This window comes from Coturnix japonica, chromosome 1, assembly GCF_054131305.1.
Source record: "Coturnix japonica strain WE chromosome 1, WE-NBRP24, whole genome shotgun sequence".
Classification (NCBI taxonomy): Eukaryota; Metazoa; Chordata; class Aves; order Galliformes; family Phasianidae; genus Coturnix; species Coturnix japonica.
In genome coordinates, this window is record NC_140663.1 from 160,343,167 (window position 1) to 160,356,047 (window position 12,881).

The window sequence follows — 12,881 nt, forward strand, 5'->3', positions numbered from 1 at the left end:
TTTTTCAGGTGTGCTGCAACAACCACCCCTGTTCCTCAGCTTTGCATAAGGATACAGGGAATGTGGATACAAAGGTTAGACACAGGATAGGAGAGCACAGTCCTTACTGATTAGCAGCTAAGCATTGGTGATTAGAATGTATTGTGCCATATGTGAAACAAACACCGTGTATGGGACCTGGCAATTCAGAATTCACAGGATTTCAAATTGTTTTAGGAACTAAATTTAGAAGGAGGGGGGGCAGAACTTCAGAAATTGGAACTGAGAAATAACTGCATGGGAACCTCCTTCTGTGCTTCTGAGATGGGGAGATTTACACCCACATACCACAGTATGCTCATGTGAAAAATACAACTGTTGGAAGAATCACAATGATAGTTTTGTCCCGTAATAATAAAGGAGCCACAAAAATGGTTTTAAGTTGTGCTGCACCTCAACTTGATTTCCTTGGGAGGCAAAAGCTTTTAAGAAATGAGTCTCATTCCAAATGTGGCTCAGGTGTTCACATGTTTGCTTTGTTTTTCCTGGCTTTCATCAGAAAGTGAGACACTGTGTGGAGGAGGAGACTCTTACAGCTTGAGCAGTAAATTACATTTTTGTTTTCACCCTGAGGCATTCTGATATTACTCTGAAATAAAATAAAAACTGTGGCTATTTTTTTACTGTCTTGGACTCTTTCCAGATTATTACCTTTGCACAGATGCTCATTTTTCCTTCTGACGGATTGGATTTTGCACCAGCCTTTCCAGTTGTTTTTGTATTCATTTTTCGTTCTCCTAAACTGCAAACTCAGAAAAACCAAAACCTAAAAAGCTCTGTGGAGCTTCACTTGTCTATAAGATATAGTTGTGGTGCCTGAATTGTAGCTAATTGAGCTAATGTTGCTATTCACATTCCCAAGTTGTTTGTTCAGATTGTCTTGGCTCCAGAAGATTACAGTATGAGGTGAAATCCTGATCAGAGAGGTACTATAGATCATGACAGGCTGTTGTGTTCTTATTTGTGCCTCTAAACAGGTGATGTGTTGCTGAACATCAATGGCATCGATCTGACTAACCTCAGTCACAGTGAGGCGGTGGCCATGCTGAAAGCCAGTGCTGCCTCCTCGGTAGTTGCCCTGAAAGCACTGGAAGTCCAGATCGTAGAAGAACAACCCCAGGCCAATGAAGAACAGTTGAGTACCATCAGTGAAAATGAATACGATGCCAGTTGGTCACCATCATGGGTCATGTGGCTGGGACTCCCAAGGTACTGAATTAATTAATACAGTAATTAGTTATCTGTTTTAAACTTAAGTCGGAGAGAAATACAAAAGCAGAGACATTACTAGCTGCAACACGTCTGCCTTTATTTCTGCCTGCCTAACCAGTTCGATTGTACTCTATTTGCATTGTGCTCATCATTTTTACCATGAACAGGAGCAGTGTTCTCTTAGGAAACTGGGAGGTGAAGAGACTCAGTTTATCCCTTCAAAAACAATAGTAGCTACTCACATGAATTCTTCTCATTTAATAAAACTCATCTTTTCCATTGCTTAACTGTATCATAGTTTCCAGTATAGTATCTAAAATCAGAGAGATAATTAATAACAACACAAAGTATTTATCCATATGACTTTGTGCTGGTTTACTACATAAATTTACAAGGCCAAACATACAACTTTGGAATATTGGATCAGACTTTCCATTCTCATACTTTTAACATAAATCTCTTCCACACGAGCCTGGAGTTACAAATCCTCATTTATTTCTTTTCAAAAACCCACCTACCGTCTCTGCCAAACATGAAATCTCTTCCAGGTTTGCAGCTCCCTTCCCATTCCTAATCTGTAGTCTGCTTGACATCATCGTGCTTCATTTTTACTGTTCTGTTTTTCAGTTTCTTGTGGCTTCATTCTGGCATTGCTCACAAGAAGAGCTCGCACTACAGTGACTAGTGCGGGTAACTTCAGGCAGTGTTCAGGCTACTTCCTCTCCTACTGATGGACTTAACCAAGCTCGGGCCTGTAGTTGAAGTATAAAATAACAAAAATAAACAAGCATACTGGTGGCAAAATATGTCTGCAGATAACAAATATGTCTGAATATAACAGAACTATGAGTTATCCAGTGTGTCAATAAACTGCTTTCGGCTTTGGAAAGTGTACTTACTTTCCGTGCCTTAGTATTGATTTACTCCTTAGATACTATGGAAGATGATGTGTTGCTCCCATGTTACTCATTCTGCTGCTTCTCTTTAAAGAGTATTGTATATCAGTGAAGAACTTTGCATCATTATTGCCTGGAAGTTAATTTCTAGGGCTTTTTGTTTGTTTCTTTACTTGTTTTAATTACGGTCACTATTTCACTGGCAAGAATTAATTTTCATGAAGGAAGTTATTACATACACCAGTACAGTTAGTGGAGCATGATCTGGATTGTTTACCTGCCGCATATCAAAATGGTTAATCATTGGTGTTTTCATTACTGATGGTGAATCAGTTCAGAGGTAGAAAAGGTCACACATGAACTACCAAATCTGTACTTAAAGTAGGAAGATGTCTAAACCGACAAGAGGTGGAAGAAACATGCACTTCATTTTTGAGTTGCAAAGTAAATAGGTTGGATATACGTTTTCCACCCACATTCTCACCACCTGTGAAATCCTTATAATGCCATTTTAGTACTGTCAGTTTACAGAGTTAAGTAATTATTCTAGCTTTGCATTATTCCTTTTTAAACATATTTATGTCTGAAAAATGTGGATTTTTTTTTGTAATCAGTTTGGATATTGCAAAATTACCCTGTCCGTGGGCAGCATAGCAGCGCTGATGTGAGAGAGCAGGTGTTGTTCCTGGTACAGAAACACCTACACGTGGTACACACAGCTTTTCTCTTGCTGTCCTGTGCTTCCATTCCACAGCTGCCTGCATAGCTGTCACGATGTAGTGCTGCGACGGAGCAATTTGGGAAGCTGGGGTTTCAGCATTGTCGGTGGCTATGAGGAGAACCACACAAACCAGCCTTTCTTCATTAAAACCATTGTCCTTGGAACTCCCGCGTACTTTGATGGAAGATTAAAGTAAGTTAAAACATAAGTAATAGTAATCATCAACAGTTGAAAATAAGCACATGCTAGTGCAAGTAAAAGCTTCATGAACGGTAGGGTAGCACCTGGTGCAGCCCATTGGCTTTATCCTTTCATAAAGCTTACTGAAACCACTGCTGAAAACCCTGGTACTAAAAAGCGATGTTGCTGCTTTAATATAAAGGTGTGAAAGTAGATGAAAAAGTCAGTATCTCTGAAGAGATCATCAAGGAACAGTGCCCTGATTCTTTGGCTGGCAGGAAAGGCGTGGATAAATGGAGTGAGTTCAGCAGAGGCCGCTAAGGTGGTGTACCCTTGTGTGGCCTTAAAGATTAAATGATTCTACTTACACTCTACACTAGGATGTAATTTCCAGATCTACTTTTCATACTATGCATTTGCGTAATGTAGGATTATTTCAGAATTAGGATTTAAAATTCCTACTAAAGAGTCTCTTGTTCATAAACGGATATATCTTTTGTAAAGGTGAAGTGAAAAATATGCCCTGGATTTGTGAACAATATGTGGCTTGAAGTTTTATGACGTGATTTTTACATGTAGATTTACTTACATGGTAACCTAAGAAAACCGCATGCTTATGCGTAGAGCCTTGCCAGTAATTGATTTTTTGGCTCAATGACTAAATAAATAAATGAAAAAAAAAAAGTTTGGTTTAACACAAAATTACATTTTTTTTTTGGCCAACTATGAAACCAGTTTGGATTAAATGAAAGATTTCAGTTCAGTCTAAAGTAAATAATTTCAGATTGGGAAATTAATGACTATAAGTCTTAACACAGATGGAAATGTAAGCATCATTCTTAAGAAGGGAAGAGTGCTTGTGGTTGTGCTTACTCCTTGTAAGGAATAGAAAAGGTTCTCTTCTGTGATACTGAGATGCAGTAAGTACCCTGTGCTCACATCCATTCTCTTACTGAGACTATGGACTTAAAAATGGTTCTCTGCCATCAACAAATGAGAGCTCCTTAGAACATGCATAGTGTATTATCATGGGACCACTCTTTTTAAGCTGTTCCATTTGGTTTAAATTATCTGAATTTTTTGTTAGGCTAGAGAGAAAGCTGGGAAGGAAAACAACACAGTCCGGTAATTAAGACTGTTTTCTGCCTACATTATCTGGCTGGTATGACTTTATAGAAGATAAAACGGCTTCAGCTGTTGGGTCAGTGAGACCCAACTTAGTCAATGGCAGCATTGTGGTTTGGATGCTTACTTGGGAGATGGGATACCTGGTTCAGGCAGAGAAGGACTCCTGAATGCACATTTGACCAGTGCTGGCCACACTGCCTCCTCTTCCTTCATTATGCCCTAGTGGAGGGTGCTGGGAAAGCCCTTTTTGCCATCCACAGTAGTGCACCCAATAGCTGGAAGGATTAGTTACACGGAAAGTCCTGTTCAGTCTCCAGCATCACATTCCAGTGCTCTGAGGAATCCCAAATAGACTCAAGTTGAAATCCAGTGATCTGAGAATTTCCCAGATTAATGTCATTACTTAAACAGATAAAAATTGAACCCTTATTTTGTTTGATGTTTTATTTTTTTAGCTACAGTTCAAACTTGGTGGAAACGCCTCTCCAAAGATAAAGTGCTGTTTGCTGGCGTGTGACAGTTACAGCAGAGCAGCACTCATCACTGGGTTTTCTTCTTGTGTTTTTTAGGTGCGGTGATATGATTGTTGCTGTAAATGGACTGTCAACGGTTGGAATGAGCCATTCTGCACTTGTTCCCATGCTGAAGGAGCAGAGGAACAAAGTAACTTTAACCGTAATTTGCTGGCCTGGAAGCCTCATCTAGATTGATGAAATCATTTTGGTTCAAGCAGCTTCATTTTCTGGATAGTTGGCACAAAAATCTCCTTTATCTCCTTTTTCCCCTATTGATACAGCTGGTTATAAGCAGGGCCAAAACTGCTGTATTCACTTTCTTCTTGGCTCTTTTTTCATGGGCTTTTCAGACACACTGTATGTATCTTTCCATCCTGAACTGTCTGTTTTTGTTTGCTACATCCATTGCCGATGCAAATGCGAATACACACATGCTCACACAGAAACTCCTACTGCGATACGGCTCTCACTGAGCCTTCCCAGTCAAGCAATAGTCTTACAGTAAGCAGAAGAACCCAACTGTTGGTTGGGTTTCCCTGAACAGCCCTACGTTCCTATGTATTATAAAAATGAAACAGCCACGTACCCGTTCTTTGAGAAGAGAATGTGTGTCAGTATCGCAGTGATGCACCTACCTGCTGCTGTGAATCAGAACCCATTTCCAAAGGTACGCCCTTCCCCTTTGTAAAGCCTTTCCATGTTTGAGTCAGTATTTCAGACTCCCTCAAGGAATCCATCTTACTCCTAAGAAATGGTTGGGTTCCCATACTTTTCCTTTCAGGGCATCAGTGTTCACAGAAAAGTAGGACGAAAGCCTGATATTACTGGAATTTTTATAAAGTGCAATAATTGGACTCTTTGTTAGGAAACTTTAATATATTACAGAGTTTGTATCCTCTAACGAACAGAAATATGGAAGCAATTACTGTTGCAGTGCTGGCAAGAAGACACGTGCCCAAGGTCGCCTTTGAGTGAATGGCCTGCATTGTTAGACTTCCCTTTACAAATGAATGTTTTGCTATGTCAGGGAATTTTGATGAACATTTTTACTAAGGTCATTTTTACCGTTTATATTGTAGTTGTCGGCTCTCTTGCTCCACGTGTGGAAGCAGTGCTTTGACTTACACCTTGTAGATGAGAGAATCACTTACAGAGAAAAGCCCGCTGTTAAGGAAACACACACCAGGTTTGCAGGCGGGAAGGACGCCTCTTTTCACTCAACTCCAACTGGAGAGTAAGCTGCAAAGTTCACTCTTCCTCTGTCACCTCCTGACAAATGTGCAATGCCTTGATATGAATGCTGAAACAATTTGTCTTGCACTGCAGGATTTTTCTTTCCTTTAGAGAGCACCTGCTATTAAGCTGTCAGTAAGATAAATGCTATTTATCTTGGATCGTATTTAGTATTTTTACAAACAAACCTGTAACTTCCAGACTTTGCCTTTCCATGATCTTTGCAGGCTAAGCACCACCCATCTATTTAAAACAAAGAAGTGTGGGGCACATAAAGCAATGTGCTGACTTGGAGCAAAGCCCCGCGGGTTGTCGGAGTTCTGCGTAGTTAAGAAACGGCTTCGTTTATAAACCACGTTCACACCTGAATGACCTCTGTATTGTATTATTCATTGCCAGAGAATGTATCGGGGAATCGCAGCGTATCTCAATTGTGAAGCATGAACTTTACTTTCACACTTAGCTGTTGTAATATGGGGGCATATTCTCGCATGTCATTAATCCCAGTAGCTTTGTTTTAAAAAGAAATGACAGTTCAAAGGAAAAAAAGAAAGGAATCTCATATGAATGAAATGGTTTAATTCCTCTCTAGGATGTATGATAATGGTTGAATTTCATAATACTCAAAGAATGTCCTGTACAGTATATTACTGTATTGAGAACTTTCTGATGCAAGCACCAAACGTCTTTGATACGTTGGCTGATTTGAGCAGGAGTTTCCTCCCATTCCAAAGTGGCGTTGAATTGTATACCTTGCTCCTCATGCAGATTTGTGGGGGTAAAGTATGTCTTAGTGTAGACTTTAGGGAAGACTTTGACATATGTACTAGATTTAACTTTTTTATTCACTTTTCAGTCAAAACCCTGCAAAAAACACAGGTTTTTAGCATTTCTTTTTTCTTTTCTCTATACGTATGTACCAAAAGCATGGGTTAGCCTAAGCGGTGCGGTTCTGTTTGTGTGCCGTAGCTTTTATCAGAATGTTTAGCATTAAAAACTTGGACTGAATTCCTTTCCTGGATCTTTTTTCCCCTTTCTCTCGTAGCAGCATAGTTGGGTTTGTTTCTCCGTGCCTTCTGTTTTAAATTATTTCAAGGTTTGGTTTTTTGTTTTTTTTTTTTTCCTTCATATATTGCTATCTAATTGTATGGTATTAATGAAGGGTGAATGGAAATAAAGTTCATTCTACTTATTGTGATAACTCCAAGTATCGTCTCACTCTTTGCAGAAGAAACGGGTGCCTAAATGCAGATTGAACTGGAGGATTTTTGATGTGACTTACTACAAACCACATGCTCAGCCAGCCTGGGCTACCTGTCAGCTGTTTAAGTAGTGATTCCAGCTTGGAGAAACGTTCTGAAGGGAAGGTAATCTCCCTGCCCTGTGGTTCTTAGTCCACAAACAACATTCCCTCAGTCCACCTCCTGCCAGCTGGTGCTGATCAGCCCAAAGATGTTCCAAAGCACAGATCTGATGCAAGGAGACAGTCTTGCTGGAAACGTCACATTTTTAGGAACCTGGGGCTGTAATTTGAGCCTCCTGGTAATCAGTTCCCATCTCCATCTCCTGCAGGGAGCTGTGCTCTATCTTTAGATGTCTGCTAAGCCAGAATGAGTCTTAAATCAGTTTCTGGATGATTTGCCATAAAGTTTTTACTATTCGTATTGCCCAGAGCCTGGATTCCTGTCCTCTGCAGTAGTAGTAGGGCTAAGAATAAATTAATCCCCTTAAAACAAGAAGAATGTTGATGTGCAAAAGCGCACAATGCTGCAGTGTTTGCCAGTGGCTTCCTGGCTCTTGTGCTTCTGTAGTGGAAGGGTCGCACTATGAGGGCTCTGGTTTACAGGCAGATTAATGGTTTTGTTGTTGCAGCTGAACGTGCACAGAGCTGTTCTGTGGGGAGCTGGACTGAAGCATCTGTGTGCTACATCTTCATGGGAGGAACGCCTTCCCCAACCAACCATATGAATCTTCAGAATACAGAGCAGTTCATTCTACTTCACTGCATGCCAATGAAGCAATGAAAACACAGTAGTTTATTTGCTGCTCTAAGCTTTCTTTTTAGACTCAGGAACAACTAAGAGGAAAATTAAGTATTAAAATTTAGAGTCCTTTCATTTGCAGGTTCTCTAGTGTATTTGGACTAGGTATCATATGTAAGCCTGTCTCTCGGATATGTTGTGCCAGGTGATAATGGGAGCAAGGCAAGTTCTATTCAGTCAAGAAATTATAACCATTTACTTCTGAGGCAGTTTGAATAGATAGTGGAAGTTTATGAGGGATGTGAAGTACAATATCCTGATGAGGTGAATAATGACTGCAGAGCTGCCACCTCCTGGGCTGTAGCTGTGGGTCTTCATGCAAGCAGACCAGCAGAACAAGTGTGTGCTCACACTCCGTAGCTCCAGCCTGAGAAGTGCCTGGTGCTACAGATCTGCAGCACACAGAGATAGTAGTGCTGTGTCTGGGCTCATCTGCTGGTTCTGCTTTGCCTCAGAGCACAATTTGGTCTTACAGAGCCTTTCAGTCATATGAGTGTTGGAGGTCTTTGGAGGAAGAGTGGAGGTGGGTTCAGTAAAACCAGGGTCTCTCCTCATGCTTTTGCCTCTACATGCAATAATCACATTCTCTACAGCACATTTTCTGTCCTGTACCTTCGCATTTATAACACACTGTGGCACATGAGCACTAAATGGACATAGAAATTAGAGCTGGATATGTGCACCCGCATTAACTGGTGTTCCACTGGGCTGGACAGGTACTTCATATCCAGGAGATGGTATCATAAGCAAAGAGAGAATTTAATTACGATGATGAATTTAGTGCTGTGATGGGTTTTAGATGCAGCGGTGACATTTGCTGCTGGCAGTTACTCCATTGCTTAGCAACGTCAATGCAAAGCAGCAGCCCCAGAGTGCCTCTGCCCTTATAGCACCAAAAGGTGTCCAAGCCTTTGGCTTGCCTGAGCCACACTGAGTGAAAAGGAATTGTCCTGGGCTGTAGATATGTAGGTTGAACCAAAACTGATGCCTCCTGTTTATTTCCATGGAAACTGCAACAGATGCAAAGAGCACAACAACACTACCTGATAGAGCAAGTTCTCAGCCACACAATGCTGGTTTTCAACATAGTCACCACTATTAGCTGTACATTGTTGTCAGAGATGAACAAAAGCCTGCATGCTGTGCTGCCACAATGCACCAACCACTGCTCGCCATCCTCACATCCACTGTTTGGTGTCCATCAACACTCAGCAAGTATCGATACGTGTCAGTGGGTGCTGTTTTTTCCACATAGAAGAATTCAGTGGCACATCTTTGCTTCATCCACTCTTCCATGTCAGACCCCACTCTATCAGACTGCCCATGTCACACCACAGCAACATATAACAGAATATTGGTGGGAAGGTTCAGCCTCTCCTGCCATACCACCAACATCCGCCTCTGACATCATGGGCCAACGTCATAAAACAGGAGGCATTATGTTTGGGGTAGCCCTCATATGTAGTATAGTTCATGTATATTAGTAATGAAACCTTATTTTGTAATCTGTTGTATTAGAAAACAATTCAGTTCGAGCCGAAATGAAGGCAGGAGCACGCACAGCCTGGCTGCCAGGGTTTGCTGTAAAGCGATTGCAGCAAGCCACTGAAGAGAAGCATTTTAATCAGATTAGGATAGATAAAGAGTATAACCCCTCGGTTATACAATTGAGCTTTATAATCATATTAAACTTTAATACTGGCATCAGTGCCATATTGGAACAACAATCACAAAGAGCTACAAGCATAAAATATTACAGATCCTTAAACATATTACAAAATGTCATCCACTAATGTTGAAAATGTTAGCGTGGTTGGGGAGACGTGCCAGCTCAGAAAGAGCCCCAGAGCGCAAAGCCCTCTACAGACTCAGATTCAAGGCGGCACAGCAGATGCATGGCCTGGCCTTTTCCTTTCTTAGTTATTTCCAACTAAATCACTTCCCAAGCACTACTACCCACCTCAGTGCTAATCCACCACGGTGTTGAATACACCTCTTGACCTGCTACCCTTACTTTGACTAATGTAGCCAAGAACACCAGCCAGGGCTCACCGTGTGGCTCATATTCAACTTCTTGTCCACCAGAACATCCAGGCCATGTTCTGGAGGTCCATTTTCCAGCTGGGTGCCCTCATGTGCACTGTGGCTTTTCCTCCTCAAGGAAACACTCTGCTCTTATCCTTCGCCATAAGGTTCCCATCAGACCATGTTGAGGTTCCTCTGGATGGCTGCATGACCCTCAGTTATGTCAGCATTTCCCTCAGTTTCAAGGCAGCCACCAAGCCGTGGCAATGGGCTGGGGGCTGGATGCAGATGGGTGGGATGGGAAGGGAGTGGTGCCCCTTGCATGAACATGCCAGCGCCCACTGCTCCCTACCCCACTAGGGCAGGGTGGGGACTGTCTGCTGGCAGCCCCAAAGTTATGCTCTTTGTGTTTCTTTTTGGTTGACGCCACACTAATTAGGCACCTTGTGAAGACATGTGGTGTAATCATACCCTTCTAAAAACACCTCGGATTAAAAGCTTTTCCCAGGTCTTTAGGTGACGGGCCCGCAATTACAGCAAATGAACTGCATTTTAGCTTTCCATTGAAATTAATAACAGTGTTTCTCCAGTTGACTCTCCGAGTAGCTAATGGAACAAACTGGATGCCTCACTGTGAGATGGGTTTTCAAGCTATTTGAGAGAGATTCTGTGTTTCAAATAGGAAAATAATTCACACGATGCAAAACCATTTTGCTGGCGTCGTCGTGGTGTGATGGCTGCGTGCTGCCCTGAGATGTGACCACTCAAACAAAACTATGAGGCAGGGAACTGGGAAGTGGTTTTCTGATATATTGTATGGTGATGCACACGCTTTTATGATCTATATATTACATATTACTCATATATTAAAATCAGCCGTAGAATTAATCGTAATTATCTAATTATTATAGGTAACAAATTATAGAAAATCACCTAGAAGATTGCAGCCTGTTGGGTGACCCAGCATGGGCAAGACTGAATTTGATGCATTGGCTCTTCCATTGGACAGGAGCTCCTCGCGGCACATCTCTGCCTCCTCAGAGCTGTGGATTGCTCAGTGGGCAGGAAAACACACACACATTTTGTTGCGCTTCATTATCTCCCAGCGCTCCTTCCCCTCACCTGTTACCTGGTCTAAGAGGAAACCCTCTCAGTTAAATCTGTTAATTGGGTAATTCAAGCAGTCTGTTGGGTCAGCAGCATCATTGCATGTGTTCAGCCATTGCCTTCACACTCTGTGTCACTGCCCCATGTTCTCCCATTCACAGTGAGGAATAGGAGTGCACATCCTGGCTTGCACCCATCTTTCAATGCAGATGTTCCCCTTATTTGGTAGGATTTTTCCATGTCAGACAGACAAAAAAGTAACCAGGAGTTTTGGATTTAGGATGAGAACAATGCTGATAACATCAGTGTGTTCACTGTTGCTGAGCAGTGCCTTACAGAGCCAAGGACATTTCACTCCTCACTCACAGTGCCTGGCCAGTGAGGGGCTGGGGTGCACGGGCAGTGAGGAAGGGACAGAACCAGGACTGGTTATAAAGGACATGAAAAAGAAGAAAATAAAAGATTTTATATTAATGGGGGCAGCATCATCTGGTGGGTTGCAACCCCATCCATAGCAGCAGGTTTTCCAACCCAAACCATTCTATGATCCCATGATTCTGTGTCAACAGAAACAGCAAAGTAGATCTGTGGGGAAATCACAGCTAACATTCAGCACCAATTTTGAGAGAAACACAAGCTTTGGACATCAGGAAAGGCTTTGAATACGTCACTACACTGAGCCTTCATAACCTGAGGCACAATCTCAACTGTAAGTCTGCAAACTTGAGCTGTCCAGATGCTCCAGGACAAAGAATTTCCCCCATAGCGTTGGCTCACCTACACGAGTTGAGTGTGGGCGTCCCTTCCATGGCAGCCCTGGTTTCTTGAGGGCGGTTTGATGTTGCATGAATAATAGAATCATAGAACCATCTGAGTTGGAAGGGACCTTTGATGGCCATCTGCTCCAACCCCCTGCAATGAACAGGGACACCTACAGCTCCATCAGGTGCTCAGAGCCCCATCCAACCTGCCCTTGAGCGTCTCCAGGGAAGGGGGATCCATCTCTCTGGGCAACCTGTGCCAGTACTTCAATATCCTTATCATAAATAACTTTTTCCTGGTCCCTTCAGTTTAGGGGATGGATGGAGATGCTTAGGAGAGCCCCGAGTGGAGGAGCACTCAGAGGGGTCCAAGCAGCTCCCACCAGGTGGCCCTGGGCTGGGAAGAAGAAGATGCAAATGTTGGTCCGATTCAAAAGTAAAGGAAAGAAGAACCCAAAGTAATTTCCAACCGCTGGGAAGCTCCATTTGCTCAGATCACTGCCATATCAGCCAACCCACACCAACGTAGCATTAATGTTCATACTTTCCCAAGACTAATTAGGTTTAAATCGGGTAGAAAATATTGTGTGACTAAACAGCCCCGCATCCAACCCTCTGTGAAGTTTAAGCAGAAGTGGCAGAAAAAGAGGAACATCATTTTTATGAATGCATTTACACCTTCTTAGAATCTCCCTGAATTGTGTTTTACCTTCGCTATAAAAACGAAAACATTTAAATTTCTTTCCAATTACATTTGACTTAATTACGGCCAATCCCTAATACCAGCAAACAACCCATTTTGCCGGCTTTCCAGCACAAATAGCCACCAGCCTCATCATTTCATAAAGAGTTGTTTTTCTACATGATGTTCTCTATGTGCAGAATGTTAATAGCTACTATAGCTGAATATGAATAGGCTTTGTAGCTCCACTTGAAATATAGAAAAAATGGCCCAGACATTAAAAAAGATAAAAGGGAAAAGGGCAGTAATGAATTTAGAGGAAAATGAACATTAATGGTAC

General features: G+C 42.1%; 1 protein-coding gene across 5 annotated transcripts in view; it reads left to right on the forward strand.

Moving 5' to 3' along the window:
• Positions 1-7,125, forward strand: part of LNX2 (ligand of numb-protein X 2) — a 53,703-nt gene extending 46,578 nt beyond the window's left edge. For all 5 annotated transcript variants that reach the window (XM_032442150.2, XM_015852055.3, XM_085536332.1 and 2 more), the window contains 3 exons: positions 1,017-1,248; positions 2,902-3,060; positions 4,746-7,125. In XM_032442150.2, coding sequence (XP_032298041.2) covers positions 1,017-1,248; positions 2,902-3,060; positions 4,746-4,881 — 527 coding nt within the window. In that variant the 3' untranslated portion in view covers positions 4,882-7,125. The remainder of the gene's footprint in view (positions 1-1,016; positions 1,249-2,901; positions 3,061-4,745) is intronic.
• Positions 7,126-12,881: the final 5,756 nt, after the last annotated feature.